The sequence below is a fragment of the Nyctereutes procyonoides genome, unplaced genomic scaffold, assembly GCF_905146905.1.
Source record: "Nyctereutes procyonoides isolate TBG_1078 unplaced genomic scaffold, NYPRO_anot_genome, whole genome shotgun sequence".
Taxonomy (NCBI): Eukaryota; Metazoa; Chordata; class Mammalia; order Carnivora; family Canidae; genus Nyctereutes; species Nyctereutes procyonoides.
Genome location: NW_026575047.1, coordinates 26,653,848 through 26,681,410, shown reverse-complemented (window position 1 = coordinate 26,681,410; position 27,563 = coordinate 26,653,848). Strand labels below are relative to the sequence as shown.

Genomic DNA, 27,563 nt, shown 5'->3' with positions numbered 1-27,563 from the left:
CTTTCTACATCACCTCCTTAGGTGATATTATCTAGTACCAAAGCTTCATATATTATCTCTAAGGAGATGACTCTCACATTTATATTTCCAACTGCAACCTCTCACCCCATACTTCCCCAGAGTAGCATAGAGCCTTGTCTTCCTTCCATATGGATACTCATCCCCAAACTCTGGGTTACCTCTATACTTCACTCTGTGTAATCTGTGTACAAATCTGTCAACAAATCCTGACTGCTCTTGACCTAGATTTGATTGCTTTTCATCAGCTCCCCTTCTTGGTTTCCCCAGCCCAAGCCATCCCCATCTCTTCACAGAGTACTAGCATAACCTGACCATCTAGTCTCATTCAGCAACCTGCGTGATCCTTTTAAAAATCTAAAGCAGTTCATGTTCTTCAATTGCTCAAAACCCTCCCACACTGGCCTCTTATCCTCTATCATTCTAACCATGCTGGCCTCCTTGCTATTACTCAAATCTGCCAGGCATATTCCCATTTCAGGATCTATTTCCTCTTCTATTTAAAATGCATTTGCCCAGATATGACCAAAGCTTCTATCTCTCACTTCATTCAGGTGTTTAAGATGCCATCAGAGAACACCTAAAATAGCAGTGTCTTTCTTCCTCTATCCTCTTGACACTGTATTTTTTTCTTCATAGCACTGATTCTTTTTGTCTCCATCCTTCATTAAAACAGATCCATGAGGAGAGGATTTTTGTCTTTTTTTTAATTCTCTACTGTATCCCTAGCATCTAAAACAGAGCCTTAGTATTTGTTAAATGGATACATGAAATATCTCATTGTATTATGTGACCTATGAGCTCAGTCAAAAGCTTAGTACTAAGTATGTGTTTGTATGTCAGGCATAGGAAGGACATTCTCTAAATAAATGGAAAAGTTACAGAGTAAGTTTTTATTAGTTCATTTCTAAACTCAAGAATGGTGAGGAGAGAGAGGAAGACAAATCTTGCTCTTTGCTCTTTGTCAAGATAAATTTTCCCCTTCTCCACAAATATTTTCTTTTCTTAAATGAATACATCCAAAACATGACTTCCACAGTCTCAATATTGACAGTAATGATGGCAAACCATTCTTCATTAGTGATGACAAAATTACCAAAAAACAATGTTACACATTCTGCCAACTCCTTTTAACAGAAAAACAATTAAACCACATATTAGAATCATAAAGAGATTGGGTTAGAAGTAATATTAAACCAAATGATAAGACAGGCAGCACAGCAGTTAAAAGCACAAACTCAAGAGTCCAACCACTTAGTAGCACTGAGACTTGGACAATTACTGTTAGGAAGCCATCACAGTCACCCAATTGTAAAATAAAAGTAAATACCTACATCTTAGCTATGAGAATGACATAAGTTAGTACACACATATAGAGTCCTCAGAGCAGTGTTTGGCATGTATCAAGTGCTCAATAGATGATATATATAATATATTTTATATTGTGTGCATATGCATGTGTGTTTACACATGAACGAGTTACACAAATGAAAAGATCTAATACTTCCATCTTATATGCTTTGAACATAAAACATTGCTTCCACTGGTATGGTAGATTCATCTAATATTTTTTCATCCTCTATGTTTTAGCTTTATTTCCAAATCTAATTAGAAAGGAAATGGTTCATAGGAAGTCTGGTAAAATCCACTTAGAATGTGGTCATTACCAACCTTGAATAACTCCAATCTCTGCTCAGATCCAAGGGGCAGGACAGTCATTCCTGACCTCACTCCCAAATCTCAATGCATGCCTCATAAAAGCCTAAGAATAAGATCATACAAATGCAGAAAAGACCCTTAGATCCAAAGAACCAGATCCCAAGAGAACAACAGAATCATTCCTTAACAAAAGCCATCAATCTAAGTGAGTTTCCAGGAAAATTAACCTAGTTAACTCACTCTTAAAGCAGGGTCCCATCATAAAGTTTTTTCAATGAATAATTATTTACAACTTTTAAAACTTTTATCCAATCTATACTAGAAAATATACTAAGACACACCAAGGAACATAGAATATCAAAGAGTTTGTTTCAAGTAAAGTATAACTACAAAAGAATGACAACAGAAGATTAAACAAAAGATTAAAGTCATTAATCATCTGGTAAGAATGTATCACCATAAAGTTATTACAATAAAATTGGTATTAATTAAGATATATGCAATTAATATTAAATCAAGTTGAACTAATGGTTGCAAAACTTCAAACTGTGATAGTTTTATAAATGAAAATAATATTAAGAATAACAAATGGGCAATCAAGCATTGCCAGTGGTAGTGTAAACTGGTATAAAACTTAAAAAATAAGCTGGCAATATGTGTCTAGAGCCTCAAAAACAAATGTATTAAAAGTCTATTCTATGGAAATAAACCCAGAAAAAGCTGACTTTTACTTAAAAATTTGAAATACCTAAATTTCCAACAGTAGGGGAATGGTTACATAAACTATTTTAAATGCATGTAAATGATTTTTAAAAGTTCTAAGTAAATATTAGTGAAAAATAAGAAATACTATAGAAAAATGTTTAAATCATTCAACCAATAATTTATTGAGCCCTTTCTATTTGTTTGGCACTAAATAATAAATGCTGATTCAAGATACAAAAAACAGAGGTGTTCATTGCTCCCATGACACAGTATCTTGTAAAAGATACAGAACGTTGAAAAAACCTACTGACTCAAATGAGCAATCCCCCCCCTTTTTTTAAGATTTTATTTGAGAGCGCTGAATCCTAACCACTAGACCACCAGGGAAAAGATTTTATTTGAGAGAGAGAGAGAGACAACAGAGGGAGAATGAGAGGGAGAACACTCTCTGCTGAGCAGAGAGCCTGGATTCTTCAATCTTTAACAAAGTAATCTATGACGACTAGGAGTATTAAGGAGTTTCACTAAGGAGAGAAGTAGACTAGGGATTGTAGAAATTTCCAATTGAATGGGATGGTCTGAATGCATTTGTGCATCTTTCTTGATTTCTAAAGGCCCTAAAATGATAGTATAGAAGTTTTAAAGAGGCATAACTCCATCACGACAAAGAAAACAAGACAGGATCACAGAAGAACTGTTAACAAATTTCCGGAAGCTGTGAAAATGAATGGTTGAGTGGTTAACTGCCTTTGTGGACCAAAAACATCACTGACAACGCTGAAACCTGAACTGGTGTGTGCATGGGCAGACTATCCAGAAACTAGCCATTTACCAAGCAGATACCTGGAGAAGTTCAGAAACAAGCAGCTGGAGTTATCACTGAAAACAGATGTGTAGTGGAGAATCAGAGAGACACACACGCCCCTCTTTGGCGTTTCTAAGGTGGCTAGAAGTCAGGTCTCCAGCTCTCAGGCAGAAGAATGGAAGACACAGATCCAGTGGTCACTTCTCAGACCAAAAGAAAAGACCTAAATACAGACATGGTTGAAAGTTCTACTTGATTGGCTTATTGCAATGCTCACCTGTTTATAAACCCCAACTACATATACAGAGCTTCCAATCACCATTTTTGTCTTATTTTTTAAAATGAACAGACAACAAAGGCTTATATGATATGTGATGGACTCCTCTAGCGTGAGTAAAAGAACAAAACCAAACAAATAGAAAAGAGGAACTTAGAAGATAAACAATACAACAAAAAATAAAAATAAATCTTCAGATACAATATAGGGTTTAAAGATAAGCACACCAGAGAATTAATATCAAGGAAGGATAGGAAAGTGCTGTGAATTTTTTAAAAGAGGATCTTAAAAGTTCTTCAGAGAAAAGTTTTCAAATACAAAAATCAATAAAAGGGCTGAAACATAGTAAATGAGGAAATGTCTTCAAAAGCAAAAGATAAAGCAATGGAAATAGAAAAGCAGAGGAGTATAGGAGGTCTAATATTTGAGGAACAGGAATTCCAGAAAGAGAAATACTAAAAATAGATGGGAAGAAATTACCAAAGAAATACTAAAAATGTCCAGGAACTAAAAGAAATGAATCTCCAAATTAAAAAGACCCAATGAGTGGCGTCTGGGTGGCTCAGTTGGTTAAGCATCCGCCTTTGGCTCAGGTCATGATCTCAGGGTCCCAGGATTGAGCCCAATGTCCCCTTGGGGCTCCATGCTCAGCAGCTTCTCCCTTTTCCTCTGCCCCCACCCTCTGCCTGTATGCACTCTTTCAAATAAATAAAATCTTTAGAGACCTAATGAACATGCAGTGATGAAAATAAAAAAAAATGAAGGAAGAAGGGAATGAAGACAGGCAGTATCCCCTCATATTAGAAGATCCATATTTCACTATTATGAAATTTCAGAACCACAGGCATGAAAAAATATTTTCTAAGTTTCCAGAAAGACCAAAAATTTAAAAACACAAAACAAGGTAGTCAATCATGCAAATGAACAGATTTCAGAATGGTCATACACTTACAGTAACCATGGAAGTTAAAGGACAACGAAGCCACACTTTAAATATTCTCAATTACTAATATATAATTCTACACCAGTCCATCATCTTACATAAACATATTTTTATAGATCTATGTCCCACCTGAAGGAACGTACTGTAAGAAAGGCGCAATAAAACAAAAGTATAGACTACTAAAAAAAGGATATGGAGATCAGAACATGGATTCCACAGGAAAAAAGGAACTCCCAGCGTTAGGGAAGTCCCACAGTAACAGTTATGAAAGGCTACTAGAAGAGTGCCTTCAATGACAGGGGGAAAAAAAAATCAATCTAAGATTAGAGGTTTTTAAATATATTGAAAGAAGCTTCAGTGTTCTACTGATAAATTCTGAGATGAATTAGTGACAAGTACTTAGATAACAAATCAATCAAACCGAGAGTCAATGATTAATTCTAGGAAAAAGATGCAAGGGAAAAAAGTTATATTATGGTACAAGGTATATGAGGTTCATCTATGAATATCGGCATTATTGCAGCAGTACATCTAGCTTAAACCAAAATGGTCCTGTAATCATTTTGAGAGGACAGAGCAGATTAAGTGTTGGGGGATGGGTAGGTCAAAGTAGAGTCAAGAGATAATACCTAAAATGCAGGAAATTTACAAGACTAAGCATGTTATTTACAAATAATTACATGAAGAATCCATTAAAAAAAAAGTTGAAAGTAGCTACCTCTAAGGAATGGGAATCTATAGCAAATAGAGAACAACCTCTAAGGAATGGGAATCTATAGCAAATAGAGAACAAGGAAGAAGACTTCTATTTTTGTTATATGAGGCTTATGGCACTATGACTTTTTAACCTAGGTACATTGTTTTTTTTTAACTAAAATTTATTAAAAGTTAACCAGGTTTGAGGATTGATAAAGATTTGAATATTGCAAATATTTTAAGCTTATATGTAGAAAAAAGAAAAGATTAGAAAAATTATTCACCAAAATATCAAATGTGGTTCTTTTAATTTGTGGAAATAACTTGATGATTGAAAATTTCCAGTTTTCCCAAATTTTCTTTAATGAACACATATTACTTTTTTGTAATAAGAAAACAAATATTTCAAAAAGGATAAAGTCCTACACTCTGGAGGGTGCACCTTCATTAGATTCTCAGATACCCTTCAAATACTCTAAGCAACTGAAATCCATAGGCCTAGTTATTGGGGTACTCACATTTATGACAGATTCTATATAAAAATTGTATTTTTTAATAAGAGTTATAAGCCCATAATTAAGTCCTAATAAAGATCTGTGGTGAAAACCGGCTTTTAGTAAACCCATGGATGCTCTGAATAAATAAATGTGATTTTAAGAAAATTCACTGTGGTTTCCAATGGGTTTTAGTTTTTCAAAAAGAAAAACTGCAGCTTGTTGTAACTCAAATCGTTTAAATGCTCAAAACTGCATGGAAGAAATAACAACTCAACTATGTTTTCAAATTTAGTAATACTGTTGCTAATTACCTAAAAATAATATTGTTGCTAATAACCTATTGTTGCAACTACCTGAAAAGAAATATAAATAAAAATGAGTAAAATTTAAAAATCTCTACTCATAATGCCATACTTCAAATCAGTTTTCTAAAACAAGAACTTTTACAACCATGTTTTCACAATTTCCTTTTCCATCTGTGACATTCTTACTGACAATAAAAATTTTAATCTTGAACATTGTGCTTTTCTTAAGATAAATTAAATTATGAGTAGTTGGACAGTAAAGTATTAAGATTATCAGGTATATTATAACGGTGATGATCTTAAAGTCAGAATAATTTAACAAAATTACATGGCTTCTATATACATAATTTATTCCCAAGTTAATAATGATTTCTTTTCTTATTTATCAAAGGCCTGTGATCTATAGGAAAAAGAAAAGCAAAGTACAGGGGAAAGAATAGGTAAATCTGACTCCTTTTTAAAATAAAAAGAAACATTTTCTTTAAAGACTGAAAGCATATACAACAATCCCTCCTTATCTTTTATTGAAGACATTCTATTACACATTATTTTTCATTTGTACTTTCTGGCACCTGTGATAATTCTGACTCCAGGAAACCTAAGTGAGCCAATGAAAAGTGCAATTAGTTCTGAGAGATGCATTCCTCTCTCTGCCAGAGAATCAGTGAGGGAAGGGTACTAGGAACTTAAGAGAATCGACATAACTGCTTGGGCGTATATATTATTGATACTAGCTTTATTTTGCACTTTGTGGTATTTTAATAAATGCCATTTAAATTTTTACAGTTTTTCTTAGATGTCTTTGATCTTGCTCCCCTACTCCAGAATTCCCCCAAGTGTGCTCTTTACACAACCTGACATGCAGTCTCTTGGAGTGGGGTCCTGAAACCTGCCTAATAAATATGCTCTCTGAGTTTGAGAATCTCTGCCCAGCTTGAAAGTCCTTTAGTTCTAAAATGTAAATTCTCACGCCACAGACTATTAAAAATGTATACAAGTTATTCTGTGATTTTGTACTTCAAATTTACATCCAGGTCAGTTGAAGAGAATCAGAAAGAAAAGAACAACAGAAGAGGCAAGAATTTATTTGATTATTACATACAGCCACTTTTGCCTTAAGAAGTATCCTTATTTTCTCAGTAGTTATTTTCCTTAAAATAGCAGAGATTCTACTTCAGGAATCTTGGAAAACAGGAGTTTAAATATGTTGGCATAAAATCATACTCTAAATCCCCTTTTCCTGAATTCCTTTAAATTGTTGAGGGAATATTGGTAAAGTCACTGTGACTTGCTAAAACAGATCCTTCCAAGAACTGTTAGATCATGGCATTTCTTTGCAGTTTTCAAATAATTTTTTTTCAGTTGAAATTTAATTTTTTGGTTTACTCTTATACTTTTGGGGAGGAGGTAAGCAATTTTTGGTAAACATACTTACACAGTAAGACCTTTTTGCAAATTGTTGAGGGCAGGGAGGGGAGAGAGCTTAATGATAATCACTGTCTTGTTCCTTTGTTTAGAGCAGAATGAACTGACCCACACACACATAAAAAGATCATTTAATATAGGTATACAAATACAAAATTGCAAAATCACAAAACCGCAGTTGGCAAAGCATTTTAACCATTAAAATAATCTGTATTTGTTCTTCCTTTGAAAAGAAAAATATTTGCCAAGAATGAAGACAGTCATCAGACAACGGGATGTTAAAGGCAAGAAACCAATGAAGAATAAATAAAACAGATTGGTGTCAACAAGGAAAGCATAAAATGGTGTGTTAGTGTTCCTAATCTGGAAGAAAAGGTGGCCCAAAGGCGGCCCACTTGCTCCCCAAGGCTGGCTGAGCACTTACATCCCATCAGCATCAGGCAACCAGAAACAAGCTATGTCACTTGTCTGCTTTCAGTTCCTCAAAGGTGACAGGCCTTTCCATGCACCCTGGCCCTTCTGTCTAGTTGACACTTTCCTCCAATATTTTTTCATCTTTGTGCTGCTGTTCAAGCTTCAGGTCTTAGCTTTCTTTAGTCCACAGATAAATTACATCTCCCCTCCCCTTACTTATTACCTCCCCAAGCACTTTATCATCTCCCTCCACAGAACTTCTAACACTCTATGGTTATAGGTATGGATTTTATGTATATGAATATTATAGTAGTATATCCTATGTATATATGTATATTACACATAAAAAGATAAAAGTCCCTTTTTCCCTGGTAGGGTGTAAATCCCACAAGAACACAGACTATATCTGTTTTACACAAGGTCTTGGACACTGCCTGGTACAAAAGTAGGAACCCTTAGTGGAATAAAGTGCATCTAGAGACCCTTCCTACAAGTTACACTAAACCACAGAACCTTAACATGACACAGTGGAGGTTCCCTACTGACCAGTAAAGACCACTGAAAGGCAGGAAAATGGAAACAAGCTGTAGTGAACTATCTTGGGGCTGCAGTGGGGATGGCACTATGGCTCAGTTCTCAGGCCAGTAACCTGCCAGACTTCCTTTGGATTCCAGAGAGCTGCTTGACTGTTTTTCTTTCTACTGACACTAACTCTTACCTTGAGTAGTTTTCTCTTTTCCTTTAGGAGAACTGAATGCAAATTTATAGTTTCCAGCATTCACATCTCTTGAGTAGCAGACCCTTCTCCAAGTTGCGAAGGGCTGACCTATGTAGGTAGTAGGATGTCATGGAAATGCAGGCGTAAGACTTCTGAAACTAGGTCATAGAAGACACTGGGACATTCACCTGGAGCTTTATCTTTGCTCTGGGGATCCAGGGAATATGCTGTGAGGACACTCCAGCTGTCCTGAGAAAGGGCCACATGGTGAAGCAACTGAGTTCTCCTGCCAATGGCCTGTACTAACATGAGTGAGTTAGTACAGCTCCTGGAAAAGGAACTTCCAGCTCCAGTTAAGCCTCCACATGACTGTATCAGTTCAACTAATTTAGTTCCCAAATTCTAACCTACAGAAATTATGTTGAGATAATAAATGTTTATTGTTGTTTTAAGCTGCTAAACTGAGGGGTAATTTGTTATTCAACAATACATGACAAAATAATCTCTCATCACTTAAGTTCCTGTGGAAAATTTTTATATTAGAAAAATTTCTAGAAACTTTTATCATTAATAGAAAGGGAAACAAGAAAATGAAGAAAAAATAACCCTACAACTCCCCTTTTCCTTCCTGTTAGATCCCATAAAGAAAACAAAGCAAATGGAAGACTTTTTGAAAAAATTTAAAGATGATAGATAAAATAAGATTCATTCTTTTTTTTTTTTTCAAAAAAAAATTTTTTTTTCTTATATAAAACCGAAGGCAGAATTTTCTGAAAGGAATGAAAAGATGAGATTGAAGAGGAAGAGATGGAGAGGCTGAAATGCTGTCCTGAACATGAGGGATGGAAAAAAGGGGAAAGTTCAGAGACTGGCTGCTTATTTTGCCACAACTTTGCTTTTAGCAGATTTTAATGAGGTCCCACCCAGAGAAAATGTGCAAGGATCAGAGTGCAAAGAGGAAGATATATAATATGATATCTTAGAAGGCAGTTAAGTCTGTACTAGTAAGAAAAGAAAAATCTTTATGTAGCGGCACTTGGGTATCACAGCCATTTACATAAGTGTACGATGGCAGTATGCAAAAGTACCGGTCTTATTTCTTTTTCCATGTAGAGAAGAAATCTCAATTTTTTCTTTTTTTTCTCTTTTAAGTCCTTGCCACAATAAATGTGGAACATAAAATACTCCAATTAGAACAGAGATTTGTTACAATAATTCCAAAAGGTGGTGCTGAGCACATATCCCCTCTTCCCATGGCCAAAGACAATTTTTCTAACAAAAGAGTTTGGAGTTCATCTGAGATTTTTTTTTTAATTATTAAATTCCTCTGAGCCTTAGACTGTTTCCATTTTCTTTTCAAAGTCTCCTTTCTAGGTTTCTCTCCAGTTTTACTATAACATAGACTTTAGAAAAAAGAAAACCCGAGATAATTTTCCAGCAGAGAATGGTTTTTCTTAGCATCTTTAAAAGATCTTTTTAAGGACTAGGAGAAACACAACAATGGAAAACATTTCATTATTTACTGATAATAGTTAATGATGACTTTATCGTGCATTGGAATTTTTAAGAGTTTTCTTTCTAGATAAGCCAAAGAAACAGACGAAACTTCTTCATAATCATAAACTGCTGGATTCTATTATTAAACAGCAGATCCAAGACACATGCCGCTAGAACTGTCAGAGTAACAATGAAAGAGAACAAGACCCCAAGATACAGATACTCAAAAAATTAGATTAGGTTTTGTTTAGAATCACCCTCCCCCTCTAAAAAATCCCAAAGTTTAATAGTCTTTATTAGTTTGTGAGAATTACCATCGCCACACACTGTTAACAATCACTAATCTCGAGCTTTACAAGCTCCTTAAAAATAAAGGAATTAGAAAGACAAGAAACTCCTTTATAAACAAAATCCAGAAACAGAACAAAATGTTTAGATATCTGATCAGTATTGCCAACTCAGCCTCAAGGCACCACCTTGCAGCCAACACTGAAGTTCTAGAGTTTTTGGCTAAATCCTGCAAGGGAATTCTTACTTGGCTTTATAGAATTAAAAATATGGAAAGATTTCCAAGTAGTCCATAGTTTTGAGTCAATGAGCGAGAGAGAGATGCTGAGCCAGAACTAACCAGTTAAGCTGCTCCTGAATTCCTGACCCACAGAACTGTGTAAGGTTGTTTTAAGTTGCTAAATTTTGGGATAATTTATTACGCAGCAATAGATAGCATAGGTCCCGTCACTCAAGTGCAGTTTGGTAGATTTTCACCATGAATACAAAAGGCAATGAGATATATTGTACAAAGAAATGTAAAATAATTAGTAACATGCAATGTACAGACAAATGAAAACAAGTATGTTAATGAAATATCTTCAGATCAGTTAACAAATAAAACTAATACTGTAAGATGGGTGGGGCTGATTCTTTTTCCTAATTTGCCCCAACTCTTATGAAACCTCAGAGATGCTACTATAAAAGATCCCCTTTCAAAACCCTATAACAAAATGTGACGAAAGGAAGTCAACTTGGGGCAATTATAAGTTGGAATCATGGCAAATTGTAAATTCATGTATTCTAAGGATTTTTTTTTTAATTTCTGTATCTGCATTCTAGAAAAGTGACTATACTATATACTTTTCTATATACTTAGATCCTTTGGCAAACTGCAAAATATCTCTAAACAGTGGCTTTTTCTTAGATAACAGGAGACATGGGTTTACATTTCTCTCTGCATAAATCAGCATAAATCTAAATAAGCTACAAAAGAAAAAGAACATTTTATAAAGGTTTTTTATCAACAAACATGATAGAATTTTATAGATGACACAGGTGCTACTTAGTGCTAATTTTCATATAAAAATGGTGAGGTAAACAGAATTTGGTGCATGATATAAGAAATAAAAAGTCACCTACCCTTAAGAGGATCATGCTCTGCTCTCATAATATCAATAAGGGAATTTTCCAAAGAGTGCATATTCAAACTGTCATACATTCTACTTCGATCCTAGAAGAGAAAAAAAAAAGACTCAATGTGATGTATGCAACTTTTTAAAAAATCTATGATAAATATACCATTCTAAACCTTCTTACATAAAATATGACATCTGATTAATATAGTATTACTAACTGGCTGCATCCTAAGATTTACCAGTAACTAAGGATCTCATGAGCTATAGTATCTCTTGTACTGAAGAAGACATTTAATATATTCATCTCTAAAATCATATCGAAAGTAATCTTACTTCACTGGCAGCATTAATATAGTAAAATTATTTCTATTGTTACCATTCTCAACTTATAAAGATTTCTGAAATGTTATACACATAGAAAGCATTTTTAGTTGTTAAATTTAACTTCTAAACTTTTCTCATGTATCTAGGAAGATACTGGCACTTGAAAAATAAATATTTTGGGGGAAAGGAATTAATCCCATAATGGCACCATACTTTAAATATCTATCAAACAGTGTACATTATTTGACTTAATCAGAATTTTCAATATTAAACACAAACATATAGTAAATCTTAAAAGCATGAACTACTAACATCAGAACCAAGACTAACACCTATAATATTTATATTCAGATCTTGCTCTCTGAAGTTCTCACATACCGGTCTCCGCATTTCTAAATTCTCTTTCCCTCCACACCCTGCAAAGAAGGCAGGGGTGGAGGAAAGAGGATAGAAAGTATTCTCATCTCATCAAGTTTCCTACCTCATCAAGTCCCAGAACAAAGCCTTTTTTATAGCTGGAAGTCTTGTTTGCTAAATGTTAAATCTGTCAACTTGCTTACTAGAAGGAATTTGATTAATGCCTATGAATTTATACCATTATTCTGTCCAACACACCCTCACCGTACTTGAACAAATAGACATGGGGAACTACCAGAGCAAGCTCTTGGCCCATGCCCCCTAAATCACCAAAATGTCAGTGATGATCCCCACCCATTTAAATGTGCATAGATTTTTGTACAAGTGTACGTACATGAAGGAGAGGCAGGGAAGGCTGTTTCTAACTTTCAAAAAATGATTAATACAGAAAAAGAAAATGGAAGAATCAGAAAAGTAGGGCAAAGAAGTCTCTACAGAAATCAGAATTAGGGACTTTTTAACCTGAGTCCGTGAACTTCAAGGAGCATGAAATCTCTGAGATTATATACAATATTCTATACATCTGTGTACACATAATTCTTTCCTGAAGAAAAGGATTTCATCAGTTTTTCAAAGGAGTCCACAATCCAGAGATGATTCAGAGCCAGTCTTTTAGAAAGCTAAAGAAAAAAAGTAAGAAGCTTTCCTGGAAATATGTTGATTTATTTACTCCACTTGATGTTTAAATTAGGGTTGTGAGTTTTTAAAGCGAGGGGGCCAGAATCAGTATTGTAGACTAAACAAATTGCTGTTGAGGAATGTAGAAGTGTGCAAAGTAATATTAACTGGTAGGATGCTGGACCAGCTGTTCTCACTCCAGCTTTATCACCAGACAGCTATACTGGTACTCCTTATCTTTACTTACTTTATTTGACTTCATTAACAATGACTTTGGTAGGAGAGTCACAATCACTGAACTAGAATAGTAGTTCTCACACTTGGGCATGCTTCAAAGTCACTGGAAGGACTGTCAAACGCACAGATTACTGGGACCCAGAATGCTGGCACTGCTCAGAGTCAATTTTCAACAGGCTTAGGGTGGCCCCTGAGAATATGCATTTATAGTAAGTTCCCAGGTGATACTTAGACTGCTAGTCCAGAGACCATACTTAAGTGCCAAGCTTCTTAATCTTGAGTAAGTTAGAGATCCCTGGGTGGCTCAGTAGTTTAGTGCCTGCCTTTGGCCCAGGGCGTGATCCTGGAGTCTCAGGATCAAGTCAAGTCCCGCATCTGGCTCCCTGCATGGAGTCTGCTTCTCCCTCTGCCTCTGCCTCTCTCTCTCTCTCTCTCTCTCTCTCTCATTGATAAATAAATAAAATCTCTAAACAAAAAAAAAATCTTAAGTTAACCAAACATCTTTAGGTTCTGTTCTATCTTCTAGAAAAGAAAATTCAGACTACACAGTGCCTAAAGTCCACTTTTAAAATAAGAGAAATAGGGATGCCTGGGTGGTTCAGTGGTTAAGCGTCTGCCTTCGGCTCAGGGCGTGATCCTGGAGTCCTGGGATCAAGTCCCACATCGGGCTCCCTGCATGGAGCCTGCTTCTCCCTCTGCCTATGTCTCTGCCTGTCTCTCATGAATAAGTAAAATCTTAAAAAAAAAAAAAAAGAGGCAAAAGACTCAAAGAACTATATAATAAATGAAGTAAAATTGGAATAGAGAAAAGCATGGCCCTTGGGCAAAAATGACATACAATTTTAGTAATCTATCCAAATATTTCCATCTTCTGTGCTTCCACTATACTTTGTTCATGACCAATTTGTTGATTTTCCTGCCTTACTCACTAGACTAAGTTCATTAGGGGTAGGGACCTTCTAATTATGGAATATAGCTATCTCTCAAATGTTTGTTGAATGAATAGTACTTTATCTCTACTACAAAAACTCTGTGAATTGAAGTTGAGCTCTGTGAGGGTAAAGACTGTTCAGTCTTACAATCCTCTATGGAATAGTATTCAGATGTTAACTGACAAAACTAAGGTGTATTAAAAACATATTTAAAAATAGAACTTAAAAATGGAAACTATCATAAAAATTGTACATATAAGTAAAAAAAAAACAAAACCCTCAGAGGATAAGCTACCATATAGATTCTAAGATATATTATAAATACTTTATATTCTATTTACCTTAAATTCTTGCAAAGAAAATGTGTTATGGTTTAGGGATATCTTCCCAGGCTAACGGTTTTTGAACAGAATCAGACTATGACCCATCACAGTGGACCTATGAACTTAATTAATGATGACTATTACTGCCACCCAAATAATATTTCTCTCCATTCAAAGTTTATGATCCTGCTTTAGAGCAAAATTTAAAGTAAAATTAATGAAGTAATTCCATAGACACTGTCAATGGGCCATGGGCAATATTTAAGGTAAGAAGGGAAATACATAAGCAAGTTATTCAATAATTATCAGTGGCCACTAGGTAATCAACTGACAGTGTTTATTCAAAAAAGCTGTGTGTATTGATAGTTTTAGCTTTCTTACTGAAATAGTGCAATGACCACTAATAAGGCCCCTTATTTTCCTTTCAAGTCTCTCATCATAAAATAAACTCCTCCTTTAGTAAAGAAAATAACAAAACTATTATAAAACTATTAACTAACTTACACTTTGGTAAGCATCAGATGCATCCCACATGATTTTTAAAACACCAAACACAAAATAGCCTTGAGCAGGCAAAAATCACATGATATGTCAAAATCACTTTCTGGATTTAATGAAACCTATAGGCTCATGTTAAGAAAATACAGATAATCCCATTAAATAAAGTATGGGGATTAGAATATAACTTCTTTAAAAAAAACCCAACAAAACATAGAAACAGAAACAGAAACATATCTGATTATGAAACAAATACTCATGCATTTTTTCTGAAATAAAGCTATTAGAAAAATCTGTGTTCATACAAACTACCACTGGTTTAAAAACTAAATGGAAATCCTGAAACTATTTTAAGGTAAACAAACACATCAAAACCAAGCAGCGTAGTACATATGGAAAACCATAGTAATGTAACTTATATTCATCACTACATGACTAATTTGAAAAGTCAAGATGTTTCACAAAATTAAGAATCTCTATGAGGAGGGGCACCTGGGTCGCTCAGTGGTTGGACACCCACTTTTGGCTCAGGTAGTGATTCTGGGGTTCTGGAATGGAGTCCCACATCAGGCTCCCTCTGGAGAGCCTGTTTCTCCCTATGTCTCTGCCTCTCTCTGTGTCTCTCATGAATAAATAAACATCTTAAAAAATAAAAAAATCTCTATGAGGAAAAGGTTACCCTAACCTACTTTAAATATGAAAATTACCTGGCAAGAGTCAACTTAAATGGGTTTTCAGAAATTGAGATCACAGATTCCCACAGCAATGAATAGGCAAAACTGAGGAAAATATTGTCGGCAAAGCTACAATCAGTATATTCCATTCTAATGTTTTATTATTTTCTTAAACTTAGACATTTGCCTTAAAGACTTATAGAAACAACATAGTCCCAGAAAGACTGAAAAATACAGAAAGAACAAAGTAATCCTAATCTTAAATAGGATGGCCTAAGAAATGCTGAAAAACAGACCAAGAATATTAAAATTATTACAACAAAAAGAACTTGAACTTAATTAAGAGGGACACTTCAATAGGATGCTATGTTTTTACTTTGATATATTCAAAACCCTGTCTCATTTCAAAAGAAGTGGTCAGGAAGAAGATTTTCCTCTTGAAAATGAAGTATTCACCCAAAGAAAAGGGAGATGGATTATAGGAAAACTCTGTATTGTCAAATTTAAAGATATACCAGATGCTTTAACATACATTCTTCTAAGTAGGAAGATCAGCTTTTGTTGTATTTTTGTGTTTTGTTTCCAATTTTCACTTAAAATAAAATAAATTACTATCATCCTCAATTCTAAGTGAATAGTGATTTTACATTCCTGATGCCCCCCTGCCACTGCACTGAGTTAGCAGAGGACATGCTACTACTGTCTTACTGCACATGTTGCGTTCAGCCTTCTACTCTCTCGTATCGGTCTCTAGCTGTTCCACACAGATACTCCTTCTTCATCTGACTGCACTTTCACCTTCTCAAAGGCAAAGAATATACCAAAGGTAATATACCCCAAAGGTAATTAATACACTACCACATACATCAAAGAACATACATTTTTTCAACTTCTTTTACTAATCTGAACCTTGACAAAGTGCTATGACAGTGGCTTTGAAAAAAAAATTTTATTTATTTATTTTTACAGGCCCCAACTGACTAAAACTATACTAGTATCCACAAGGATTAAATGGAAAGGCAAGTAGAAAATGTGTAGTATAAGAATGCATCAAGTGCAGTTAAAGAACTGAATGCAGGATAAAAAACTTAAAAAGAAAGCATGGGTTACCTAAGTACAAGAGAACCTAGTCTTTCTCATTTTCTGTACACGCTAACGGTTTGTTGACTACCACTGTCCCGAGATTCATCTTATTTAAGAATCACAGTTTAAGGAATGCTTTATTAAATGAAAAATTAGACTTGGTCTGCCACTGTTTCTTGTGTAAAATGAATAAAGACACCAAATATATTTTTATGAGAGACCCACATATTATCATCTATTGTGTTGTCACATAACAGTCTGGGTATTAAAGACTGGCAGAAAATAGCTTCAATTAATTCAAGGTAGTTTAGGTGACATGCTCAAGAACTTCCACAGGAACAAAAATCTAGAACTGACTATACTGATAATTCCAATCCCTTAGGCTAGAGGACAGGCCAACATCCATAAGGCTTTACAGCTACATTACACTTTTAAAGGCATTACGTTACCTTGCTTACAGAGAACTGATGTACTATATATAAACCTGTAAGTAATAATCTCAGCTACTAGTATATTTACTTTCTGATTTAAAATATTCAAGTATTAATAAATATACTGTAATCTCAGTATCTAATTGAAAATTTACTTCTGAGGTAATTAGAATTCATACATATCTGAGTATGACTTCTTGCAAGGGTTAACTAGCTAACAGCATTTTAAAGAAAAGTATTCTTAGCCTTAAGGAAATTAACACATATAACTAATATTCATTTTAAAGTCAGAAATGTATATACAACTTTACCTTTGTTTTTAAAAGTTTTAAATTTGAAGCTTTTCCATAAGAAAATACTTAAAGGAAATGCCCAGCAACCTTAAAAACTTTATATGCAACTGAATAAAACCAATCTATAAAACTATTTCTATCCTATTTGTTGAATGTGAAACTCATGTCTAGTTTTTGGTATAGATAAGGCATCAAGTATCCAGGTATAAGAGTTAAGACTCCAGCTCTAGAATTTAGTATATTTTAGATGCCTAATCAATTTGAAACTAAAAGAAATGAAAAGTTAAATGTTTTAAAATAATGTATTTGTTAACTGAGATTAATTAGTATCAAAATGCTGGATGTGATGAAAAAAAGTCAGAATGAAAATACTGCCCCAGATATTTAAGTGCTTAAGATTTTTCAATAATTTTAACTTTGCTAAACAGTAAGGAACTACCCAATGGTGTAAGATACCAATTGAAGTTTGTAGTTGTTGCTGTATTTTTAAGAACCTCAACTTCAAATACCTCAACCTTTTATGGAAAGATAGAAACACAGAACAAATTATGTATAATATGTACCCTTAGGGGCCTCAAAAGAGAAAACCACATTGCTTTTTAAGACCAGTTAGGAGGTCATACACTACACCTTGACTGCCTCAATCCAATTCCCCTTCTCCCCAATAAACCAAGACACTTATATTCTAAAAATAATGTGTGTGTGTGTGTGTGTGTGTGTGTGTGTGTGTGTGTGGTGGGGGGGGGCAGATGGTGCACAGGGAGGAAGAGAAATGGCCAAAATAGATCAGAGAAAACTAAACTGGCTAAAAAGGCTTTTCATGATCTAGTTCAAGGTTCTCCTTTTATAGATAAGAAAACTATGATCCAAAAATATGAAAGCCCATAGACTGTCACCTCTGATGTTACAAGGACTGAGAAAGAGGAAGATGGAAGATGTTTCAGGTTCCCTTCCTTTAGTTCACTTCACACTCTTTTTCTTCACCACTCCAACTTCATCACATCACACTTTTGGCTCAAGGATCCACAGGGAATGCCAATATCTCAGCAGTTTACCAAAAAAAAAAAAGTTATCTTTAAGCACCTAAATCCTTTTACGTAAAATCAATTTACCTAAAATCCTAGGTTATAAAACAGGTAAGAACAGAGTGGATTTGACTGAAATCTAAGCAGGAGTGCTGAGGCCCTCATCTTCCAGCAACCTAAAGGCCCTCCTGTAGAGCCCCGCTTACAAACTTCCCTTTCATTATCACCTCTATCTACTCTCTAGCACTAGACAAACTGAAATAATTTCAATAACCTCATATGCCCCACCCCCATGGTCCCTTTATGCCAGCTAATCTGTCTCCTTTCTTCTCCATAGTTAATATCCCTTATACATATCCTCTGCTTCTTCTTACATATGCTCTTCAAATAATTGTCCTTTCCTCTCTAAAAACATGTCCCTTGCCACCTTCAAAATGATTATTTTAATTTTCCTCTTCTACCATCTCCTAGGCATTTATATATTCAATTTGAACAACATGAAAGTAATACCATAAAAATGTCACTAATATGGCCTAACCGAGCCAGAGTGAAGTGAATAGAAATAGATGGACAGCTAACTTAAATTATTAACAAAACGATAAATTACACATTACGTGAGGTAACTATTTCTAAGTGGTAGGACTATTTTGGTAAATAGGTAGGACTTGTCTAAAATAAATGCTAATGATAGATTATTGAAGTTACTGCTAACCCTGCAGATTCAAAAGCTATTTGCAAACATTATTAATCTATTATAGTCCTTACTTGTAAAATCATCTCATGTTGATAAATTAACTAAGGAAGAGCCTTAGCTAAGGATAACATAGCTCCATTCAGTGGGCTCCCACAATGTCAAGTCTATGCTCATTCAAGCTGCGGCTCTGTAGTAAAGAATCCTCATGAAGGACTGAGTTTTCTACTTGTCCTGTAATAATGCTCATCACCGGGTACCCAGTATGAATTCAAATTTAGTCTGCAGGAAAAGAGATAGCATTTTGTAACCACAAAGGGCTTGAAGGTAATTTAAGACTGATTTCTAGCTTTTCGATTTAGGGTTTTTCTACGGGAAACATTATTTGGAAGAAGATAGTATATAAGAACAGTGACAAATTTTAGAATAAAGAAATACTACATATGATTTTTTTTTTAAAGGTAAAAAAATTGCAGCTAGGGCTTCTTTAGAAATACGTCTCAAGACAAATGTAGATTTGTAGATGTAGATTTTTGTTCATGACAAAAATCCACTAAAAAATTCTGTAGAACACTGATGAAAATTCTGTAAAATTGAATGTTAACTGAAAGTAATTCAGAAAGATAAAATCTGTTCAGTTTGACTGATCTCTAAAGTCAGGTGCTCTTGGGTATATAATTCCTTTTTCCAAAAACAAATTGTTTTGGAAATATAATTATGAATTACTTATAAATCTGAAAATGAATCATTTCATATTAAATAAGTGACATTTTAAAAATAAATTGCTTTAATGTTCTTTGACATATGCTTTAAAAAAGTATTAATTGGAAAGTAAATAATAAATCTTACTCATAATACAAACACTAAACTCCTAGTCAAAATCCTGAAAAGTATACACTGTGCAGCCTACCTGGTCTATTCTGGATGTTCCGGCTGCAGTGCACCAACTATCTTGGAGTGAATCTGAGCCCCAAGCTGGTAACTGCAAACTAGATCTCACCTTCAATAGCATAGAAGTTTTCATCAGAAATAAGCAGTTCTCTTCCCCACACCCACCCACAAAAGAAAAAGAAAAAAGAAAAAAGAAAACAAAAACAATCAAAGTTCCTTCTAATTTGTATCTTTGGTCCTCTTAAAGGCCTTAGGGGGGAAAACTTTTCATTTTAAATGGCTATAAAGATCTTTATTACCCTATAATAACAGTAAAGCATTAAAAGGCCTGAAAAATATCTAATCATCATAACTATTAGGCCACATTTAGGAAAAAATAGTCATTGGACCACTGAGGACAAATTTTAATTTGATGCAAAAAGCCCTAACATTACTTTGCCATAATTACAGCTGTACTAACTATATCCTAATATATATATACAGCTGATTAAAGGCAAATCTATGAATAATTACTTAACATTTTAGTTTACCTATATTGGAAAAGAAATTTATTTTGGTGGCCTACTAAAGATGAATAAATTCAGGCATTCTTGAGCTGCCAATTAAAGAGCTTCATGCATTTAAGAAATACAGCAGGTTTTTCTATATCTTATGAAGCTTCTTTCCTACTGTGTGTCTCAAGAATTTTTAAGTCTCAATTTTCTATATACATATGTATTTTATCCTTTGGCAATTAAATTATAGGCTTAAAAATTAAGAGCTTTTTTATTATGTTTAATCTGTTAATTTTACCATACTAGTATTACTACCACCACCCAATTTCCTATTTTGAAAGATAAACATTAAAAATAAGACCATTTACATACCATTCTTACCTGTAAGGGTAAGAGTGTATTACTATTGTTGTCTGTTCTGAACACATTATCTTCGATCCAAGATTTTGGAGTCAGTGATGGAGTTGAGCGAGTAAATTTCGGTGGTGCTATGACATTACCAGAAAACGGTTTCTTCAATGGAGATATCTGATTCATAGTTCCTGGAATTCCCATGTTTCCAGTTCTACGATGATCTCTGCCATGCACTGCTCCCCACGACATACTTCCAGTGCCCCAGCCACTGCTCTGATGGTTGCTCCAAGGAGATTGTTTCAGAAGAGGCTGAGAAAAACACATCTGTTTAAATTACAGGCATTTAAAGAGTTTATAATTCAAACTCAAATTTACACCTGAGCTAAAAATATAATCTTAAAAAAAATCTCTAAAGGCAACAGAATATATCTTAACAGGTTACGAAAGTAATAGGTTTGAGATCTTGCTATATGAAAACATTCATTTAATGCCAGATGGGTTTTCATCCTCTTGTCCACTTTAAATGATAATGACTCAAGCAGATATTTCATAACAATTATTAAAATAGAACCACGCAGTTACTTTTCTTTCCCTTCAAAATTATATAATAATCAGAAAAAAAAAACACTTTAAAATTGAAATTAAATTTGAAGATCCTCAAAGATAATAACCTACACTGTGATCTTAAAACAACCATATTCTGCTAGGCTTACAACTAAAAACATGGTCTTTAATTAATAAAGATAGGAGTAATGATAGGCGAGTTCCAAAACAAACTGCACTAATGCAACAGTGGATAATGGTAACCTTTGGTGGTGGTCTCTTGCGTGAACTAAAAACACCTTTCAGTACAGTGACAGTACAGAAAAAAAAGCCTTCTTTGTTTATTCAACTTTTTAAGATGTTTTATTCCAATTTTAATGTAGTTTCTTTTAAAGTGTTTTTGTTTTTCTTTCACTTAATTATCCATGAACAGTTAAGCAATTATCTGTTGTTACCCATAGGTGGATCCACTGAGATATACCAAAGATAAACAACTATATGCCTTGATCATTCTAGCGAGATCTCAATACAAATCTCCATTCAGTTCATTCATTTTCAAAAGTAAATTATATTCCAAACTAGAACCTATAACCAAAAAAAAAGAGGTAAGAATCTGCCAAGAGGCAGTAACTATAGTTTTTTTGAAAAGTATTAACTGCTAGCAATTATGTTGTCAATAAGCTTACACTAACAGTGAGCCAGAGGAAGTATGGACCATGCAGTCGCTCTAGTAAGTTGGAAGAAGTATTCTTATCAGAAACCTCCTTCTTACAAGACAACTTAAAAACAAACAAACAAAAAAACAACTGAATCTATAGTACCTATTTAAAAACATTCTTAAATTCCAATAAATTCATAAATATACAGTGCCCCCTCAACACAGTTCCAAAGGCATAGCTCAGGGACAGTGAACAAATCACTCCATTCTTGAGGGGCCTTCCTTTCCTTACTGATAAAGTGTTCAAGGTCTCTTCCAGTGATCTTAAAATTCCACATGACAGCTGGGTGACCTCCTAAACTTCACTGTGAGAACCATCTTCTGACAAAAAACAGATTATCGTTAAATATGAATCATAACATAAGGTCTTCTAATGTTCTACATCATAGGTCTAAGAATACGAAAGTACCTAAAAATAATTTACCTGTGGCAACCTACCAGTTAAAAAAAAAAAAAAAATGAAGACCCTGACACACAAAAGATACCCTCTAGGGGTTGTGGAAACCATGGGAAAGTGGAACATTATTTCAGAATTCCGTAATTTCAATCCTCGTAGGCCACATTCTCGTTTTTCGGGGAGACACCAGTAATCCAAAATTAAAAAAAAAAAAAAACAAAATTTAACTGTTACTCTGGTTAATTCAAATAAACTCGGAAGTGTTACTTTGGTTAGACAGCATTCGTCTTTCAAAAGGTGAGCTCTTGAAAACTTGAACTGGTCAACGGAAAAAGTTATAGGAGTAAGCAGGCACTGGTTAAGGTCCAATTTTGCTTGTCTCTCGATCCTCAATCACGAAAATGACCTTAAACATACTAATCACTACAATAAATGCTGACTGGATCGGAAAAGAACAAAATAGTCTTTCAATGTCAATTAACCAACCCAGAGGTCGTTCAAACACTGTATTGAGAAGATAACCAAAGAGCTTGAATCAGAAATGACCCGGATGAATTAAAAAACAAAAACAAAAAACAAAAAACCCTGCCGAGTGTGATTTCATAATCGCATTACCGCAGGTAAAACAGACAAACCCCATCACTCAAGAAAAGGTCAAGGCCACCGAAACACCCCGGGAGTCCTCCTCCCTCCGAGGTCGCACACGAATCCGGGCTCAAGTTTAGTTTGGTCTCAAAACGCCACAGAATATTCGTCACGCACCAAGAGGCGCAGAGACCCGGTGTCGGGCCTCCGGGCCGCGACCCAGCCGGCGCGGCTCTAGCGCGGTCTGACAGGTCCGCCCTGACGGCGCCCGCGGCGCCTCGGCCGCTGCTCTCCCGGCGCCGGGCCCCTGCGCTCGCCGGCGCAGCGGCCGGCGGGCGGGCGAACGGGCGAACGGGCGAGCGGGCGGGCGGGCGGGCGGGCGGCCCGGCGGCCACCTCCTGCCCCGCCAGACCCCGCGCCGGCCGGGGCGCCGAGAGCCAGGCTCGACCCGAGAGCGCCTCTCCGCCGCTCCCCACTGGACGACCGGGAAGAGTCCCCGGCGCCCCGCACGCACCGTCCGCGCCGTTCCGGTTCCTCCTTCCCGAGTTCGCCTCCCTCGGCCGCCGCCCGGGCCCGCCCGTCCTCGCCGCGTCCCTCGGGCTTGCGGGCCGCGGACCGCGGGCCTCCTACGCCAGCCAGGGGCGCCCGCCGCGGGGGACTGCCGAGCCGCCCCACCCGCCGCCGCCGCCGCCGCCGCCCTCGGCCCGGGCGCCATTCGGCCGCGGCCCCAGCCCCCACCGCCGCGCCGGGCGTTCGTTCGAGGGGGCGCCCGGCCCGGGCGGCTTCCAGCACCAGCCCCCGGCCCGAGCCTCGCAGCCTCGCAGCCTCGCAGCCCCGCAGCCCCGCAGCCCCGCAGCCCACGGCGGCCGCTGCCCGCCCGCCCGTCCCGCCGAGGGCCGGGGTCCCCGCGTCCCGTCAGCCTTCTCGCCCTCTCGGTCCCGCTCTCCCTCGGGCGAGCGGCCCTCGCCGCCCCGGTCCCCAGCCCCGCGGCGCAGCCCGGCCGCCGCCTGCCGTACCTGGTGGTGGTTGTAGGAGTTCCTCTGCTGCAGGAAGGCGGCGGCCGCCGCCTGGTGCTGCTGCTGGAGCTGCGGGCTGACGGGCGACCTGCGGCTCTGCGGCTGCTGCTGCGCCGCGGGCGGCGGGGGCTGCTGCTGAGGTAAATTCATGGCGGGCGGCGGCGGCGGGGGCACTGCGGCCGCCGAGAAGGGGCCGCCGAAGCCGCCGCCGCCGCCGCCGCCGCTCGCCGGCACGCTGAGTCCCGCGCAGCCGTGCGGGGACACGGGCGAGAAGCTCGGGAAGAAGGCCGGGTTCATGGACGACGGCAGCCCGGGGTAGAAGCCGTTCTCTGAATCGGGGCTGGGCGGCGGCATGGCGCTGAGCGAGCCTCCGCCGCCGCCGCCGCCGCCGCGCCCGGGGTGGCGGCCGAGGAGCCGGGCTGCTGCGGCTGGGGCTGCGGCGGCTGCTGGGGCTGCGGCGGCTGCTGCTGCGGCGGCGGCGGCGGCGGCGGCTGGGGCTGGGGCGGCGGCGGCGGCGACGCGGTCTGCACCGACCAGGGGGTGCCGAAGCCGGGCAGCGGCGGCGGCGACGCGGAGCCGCCTCCCCCTCCGCCTCCGGGGGGCCCCCCGCCCCCGCCGCCGCCGCCCGGGTGCGGAAGGTCCGGGCTCTGCAGGCTGCTGAAGGCGCCCGCGCCGAGCGCCCCGCCGGGCAGGAGGTTACTGGGACTGTTGAGCAGAGGGTGGTTGGGGGACTCCATGGAGCCCGGCGCGGGGTTCACCGGCGGCGTCGAGGGGCACAAGCCCGCATTGGGGGGCTCGGCGGCGCTGCCCTCGCCCGCGGCCGGGGTCTTGCGAGGGCTGCCCGCGCCTCCGTGGCGGCGCCGCGGGGCTGCGGGCGGTGAGGGCTGGAGCTGCGGGAGCGGGGGCAGGTCGGTCGGGCGCTGCCGCGGGGCGAAGTCCTGCGGCGGGAGGTGCTGCGGGTGCGGTACGCTGAAGGGCGGCTGCGGCGGCGGCGGCGGCGGCTGCTGTGGCTGCGGGCGCTGGGCGAGCTGCGCCGGCTGGAGGAGCGGGCCGGGCGGCGGCGGCGGCGGCGGCGGCGGCGGGCTGAACCGGCCGGGGCAGTGGAGCGACGGCGGCGGCGGCGGCGGCGGCGGCGGCTTCGGGTCCGGAGGGTGGGGAAGGTGGGGAGGGCTGAACTCTTTCCTCTTCTGGCTGCTCAGCTGCTGCTGCTGCCGCTTACTGAAGTCCTGCGGGGAGGAGGTGCGGCAGCAGCAGCAGGAGGAGGCGGAGGAGGAGGAGGGGTGGTGCAGACTCGGTTTGAAGTCCTGGGAGGGGAGGAGGTGGGTCACACCCGCGTTCGTGCCGCCGCCGGGGTGGTGGTTGGGGAGTTTCTCCGCGGCCGCCGCCCCCGAGAGCGGCCGCGCCGGCTGCTGTGTCAGCCCCAGCAGCAGCTCATCCTGCATGGTCTGCTGATGCGCCAGGAACGGGGAGGAAGAGGAAGCGGCGGCGGCGGCGGCGGCGGCGGCGGCGGCGCCGAGCTGCCCGCGCCGCCGCAGCCGAGAGGGATGGGAAAGGGGGAGGCGGCCTCCGAGATGCCGGTGACAGGCAACGGCGGCGGCGAGAGCGGGCCGAAGGGCGTGGCGGAGGGCTGCGGGGCGGCGGCCGCGGCGTAGGGCCGGGACGCGCCGCCGCCGCCGCCGCCGCCGCCGCCCAGGGGCCCGGGGCTGCCGCCTCGGAGCGGGGCGGCCTGCAGCACCCCAAGCCCCAAGTCCCTCATTTATGAGGCCGGCGGCAGCGGGAGGGGACGCGCCCGGTCCGCCGCCCCGCCTGGGAAGCCGCCGGGTCTGGGGCGGCGCGGCCGTGGTGGAAGGAGGGGAGACCGTGAGAGGGACCCAGTGAGAGGGACACCGTGACTGAGCCAGGGGCACCTACTTCGGCCCCGCCACCCCTCGCGGCAGTCACCGCCGCCTCCCGAGACCGGCTCGGGTACGGCCGCCACCGCCGCCGCCGCCGCCGCCGCCCTCGCCGCTTAAGAACTCCGGAACGTGCGTCAGCGCCACCTCACAATCGCACCGCCCCCCGCGGCGCGTCCTGGCACGCGCGGGCGCGAGGCCTCCGCGCCCCCGCGGCCCCGCCCCGCCCCCGCGGCCCCGCCCCGCCCCGCCCCGCCCCTCATCAGTATGCAGCCCCGGGCGGGGGCGCGCTCGCGCTCCTCGGAGGGCCGGCGAGGGCCGGGGAGCGCGGGAGCGAGCGGCGCGCCTCCGCGGCTCCCTGCGGCGTCCCGGGGAAAGGGGAGGCCGGTGGCGGGAGCGGGCGGCCGGCTCGGGCCCGAGCCCCCGCCGCGCGCGCACCAGGGCGAGCGTGCGCGGGCGGCGCCGACGGTTCCTGGGCAACGGCCCCTCCCGGCGCGGGTTCCGCGCAGAGACTGCCCTTTGGTCGCACGCGCTCCGCCCCGGCCCCGTCGCCCTCGCGGCCCCGCCCCCTTCCTGTCACCCCGGTCCCGCCCTCGGTCACATGAGGCTTGGCTGGTGGGACGCGGGCTTCCCGGGGCTGCGGTGCCCCACGGGGGAAACTGAGGCCGGGGACGGCTGCTGGGAGTGGCTGCCGGCCGTGGCGGTCGCTTTGCGAGCGGAGCGGGGACGCCGGCCCTCCCGCCCTGGAGGCTCAGCCCGGGGACCCTGAGGCCGGCTGGGTGGTGCGGGCGGGCGCTGCCGGCTCTGCAGACCGCCCAGCGCCGTCCCCCGCTTGCAGCCCTCCTCCCTCCTCGCCCTAGAAAGCGCCTTCTCGGGCTTGTTTCTGGTTTGGGCTCCTCGTGCTGCCCGCTGTCGTGGACCTTGCTGCCGCCGCGTGAAGGCGTTTTCCGCGGGGCAAACAGGAAGCCCTGGCGGTGCACCAAACGCTTTCACTTCGCCAGCGAGGAGCAAAGTCCCGGAACCCAACCCGGCTCCGTGTGGTTGTCTGCACACATGGATGCATGAAGTAGGTTCGGAGGCGAGCTCCCATGGTAACCCCGGGCCAGCTCCAAGTCTTAGTATTTCATAAAAACCATTGAGTGTGCCACCATCAGGACTGCCTTGTGTGGGACTCCTCCCTGCCACTTTCGTTCTGGCTCCCCTGGCCCTAACCCCTCCCCTCCCGCCCCAGGGAGACTCAAATTTAAACATTTCCTAAGCTTTATGAGTTTTCAAGGGAGATTTCTCACATCAGGGGGGAAAAAAGCAGGTTCTGACTCAGCAACAGACTTGTTGAGGCTTGCAGAATGGAAGGGGAGAGAGCTTTCCATGGTGGAGCTCTTGTTGAAAGCAATACAAGAGGAACTAATCCTGTGTATTTCCTTTTTTTTAAAGAAGCATTTAACATAGAGAAAAAAAATATGTGAGGGTCTACATAAAAACAGAATGATCCTGTTTTGCAATTTTACCTTTTTCTTGGCACTTAAGAGAAGTGAAACTATTGGGAAGAAAAAAAAAATGTCCCAGAATTCAGACTGATCCTAAAAGCAAGAGAGGATGTCCAGACTACTTGATTTTTTTAAGTTATTATTATTTTTTTTGGGGGGGGGGGGTTTGAGATACAATTGACCTATAACATCGTATTGGTTTTAGGTGAACAACAAAATGATTTGATTTGTCTATATGTTGGGAAGTAATTATCACAGTAAGTTTAGTTAACATC

General features: G+C 40.8%; 1 protein-coding gene across 1 annotated transcript in view; it reads right to left on the bottom strand.

Annotated features, from left to right (window-relative positions):
* Positions 1–25,913, bottom strand: part of CPEB2 (cytoplasmic polyadenylation element binding protein 2) — a 70,549-nt gene extending 44,636 nt beyond the window's left edge. The window contains 6 exon segments of the mRNA XM_055326625.1: positions 11,370–11,460; positions 19,822–19,911; positions 20,678–20,959; positions 23,910–24,302; positions 24,305–25,423; positions 25,426–25,913. Coding sequence (XP_055182600.1) covers positions 11,370–11,460; positions 19,822–19,911; positions 20,678–20,959; positions 23,910–24,302; positions 24,305–25,423; positions 25,426–25,665 — 2,215 coding nt within the window. The 5' untranslated portion in view covers positions 25,666–25,913.
* Between the last annotated feature and the right edge of the window lie 1,650 nt (positions 25,914–27,563).